The sequence below is a fragment of the Buceros rhinoceros genome, unplaced genomic scaffold (assembly GCF_000710305.1).
Source record: "Buceros rhinoceros silvestris isolate BGI_N320 unplaced genomic scaffold, ASM71030v1 scaffold21933, whole genome shotgun sequence".
Lineage (NCBI taxonomy): Eukaryota > Metazoa > Chordata > Aves > Bucerotiformes > Bucerotidae > Buceros > Buceros rhinoceros.
Window position 1 is genome coordinate 5,500 of NW_010402097.1, and position 1,491 is coordinate 6,990.

Below are 1,491 nucleotides of genomic sequence, written 5' to 3' on the forward strand. Positions count from 1 at the left end.
GGCTCATCCAAGTGCCTCCACTCCCCTTCACAGCCACGGGCTCCACTCCCAGGCTGCTCTGGGGGTACTGGGAGGCCACGGGGCCTCCTCAGCTGACATGCAAACGTTTTTGTTCTTTAAGGGGCAGACTGGAGTGAAACATGGAAACCGGAGCAAGAGACAGGCCCTCAAGTCAGCATCCACTGACCTTGGGACGAGTGATGTAGGCAAGTGACCCTCCTCAAGCAGTTCCCCCTTTGCCCTCTGCCTCGTCCCCACTGCATGGGCATAGCTGGCGTTGGCAGAGACTCCAGATGCCATCTCTGCCCACACCAGCATCCCACAGAGCCCACTGCTGGGGCAGTTGCGGAGAGCAGGTCCTGCCTGCTACCGCCCGTGCCCCCCACGGCCCCCGGGAGCCTTGGCTTGAGGGGCACAGCAGAGCCAGGCCCAGGCAGCTGCGTCCGTCGGGAGGTGGGAAGACAGCGGTTGCTCAGGAGCCCAGCAAGCACTGCCTGCACCCAGCAAAGCTTTTGAGGAAGGGTGGTGAGAAATTGTTGGAGTCAGTGATGAGCACCAGGACACCTGGGCCCTGTTCCTGCCTTTGCGAGGGTTGAAATGGTGGAGCGGGTGGAGCTGGCAGAACTCTTAGGATTTTATTCCTCTCTGTCAGGAGAAAGTGAGTGCCCTGAGATCTCGTTCCCACCACTGGCTTCCCAAGTGACCCTTCTCTGTTGTACGTTTCCCAGTGGGGCCAGGAGCTGCAGAGCCCTCGTCTTTAGCCCTCTAAAGGGCTTTGGAATCTTCCAGGGGTGGCTTCCAGGGCTGAAATCCCCAGTGGATCATATCTCTTCAAAGGGGAAGGGACTCCCTGTTTCTCACCCTGGGGGGGTCTCCACTTGGGTCATCAGGGAGGGAAGGAGAGGCACGTGTCTGGCTTTTCCACGCAGCAAGACCAGACTTGCTGGTTGGGCAGGAGCCTGGAAGGTCGTCAGTCCTCACTAGAGGCTTCAGACTTGTCTCACATGTCACCTCCACGTTGCCACCAACAGCAGCTGGTTTCAGAGGGCCCTTTAAGAGCTGCTGGCCGGAGAGCTGCCCCCCTCCCTGCGGCTGGCACGTTCGTGACGTGCTGCGTTAATATTAGCAAAGAATCCATTCAGCCAGCCCTTCGCTAAGCCCGAGAGCCGGGGCTGGAGCCAGTGGGCAGCGGGGCCTTTGGGTACCACAGAGCAGAGGCCAAGAGGGTGGCGTGATGCTGGCCTGGACGCGCAAGGGGATTGTCCCTGTGGGTGAAGCGCACAGAGCAGCGTCACATTCCGGATCCGCACGTGCCGACGTCCTCCGTTGGTCCAGCCTGTCCTTCTCTCTCCCAGGGACAGAGGGCAGGAGAACCGGGTTAGCTTCGTCCTGGTACCCAAGGATCAGGGTAGGATCTGGGAAAGCCTGAACTGGAAAGCCAAGACAAGCCAAAGGAAGGCCTTGGTGCTGCTGGAGCCGTGGGCAGAGGGG

At 60.2% G+C, this 1,491-nt stretch overlaps 1 protein-coding gene across 1 annotated transcript in view; it reads left to right on the plus strand.

Moving 5' to 3' along the window:
* The window catches only part of R3HDM2 (R3H domain containing 2), a gene marked incomplete at its 5' end in the record, with an annotated part of 7,314 nt that overhangs the window by 4,927 nt on the left and 896 nt on the right, over positions 1-1,491 (plus strand). Inside the window, one exon of the mRNA XM_010132540.1 lies at positions 122-206. Within this exon, the coding sequence (XP_010130842.1) occupies positions 122-206 (85 nt within the window). The remainder of the gene's footprint in view (positions 1-121; positions 207-1,491) is intronic.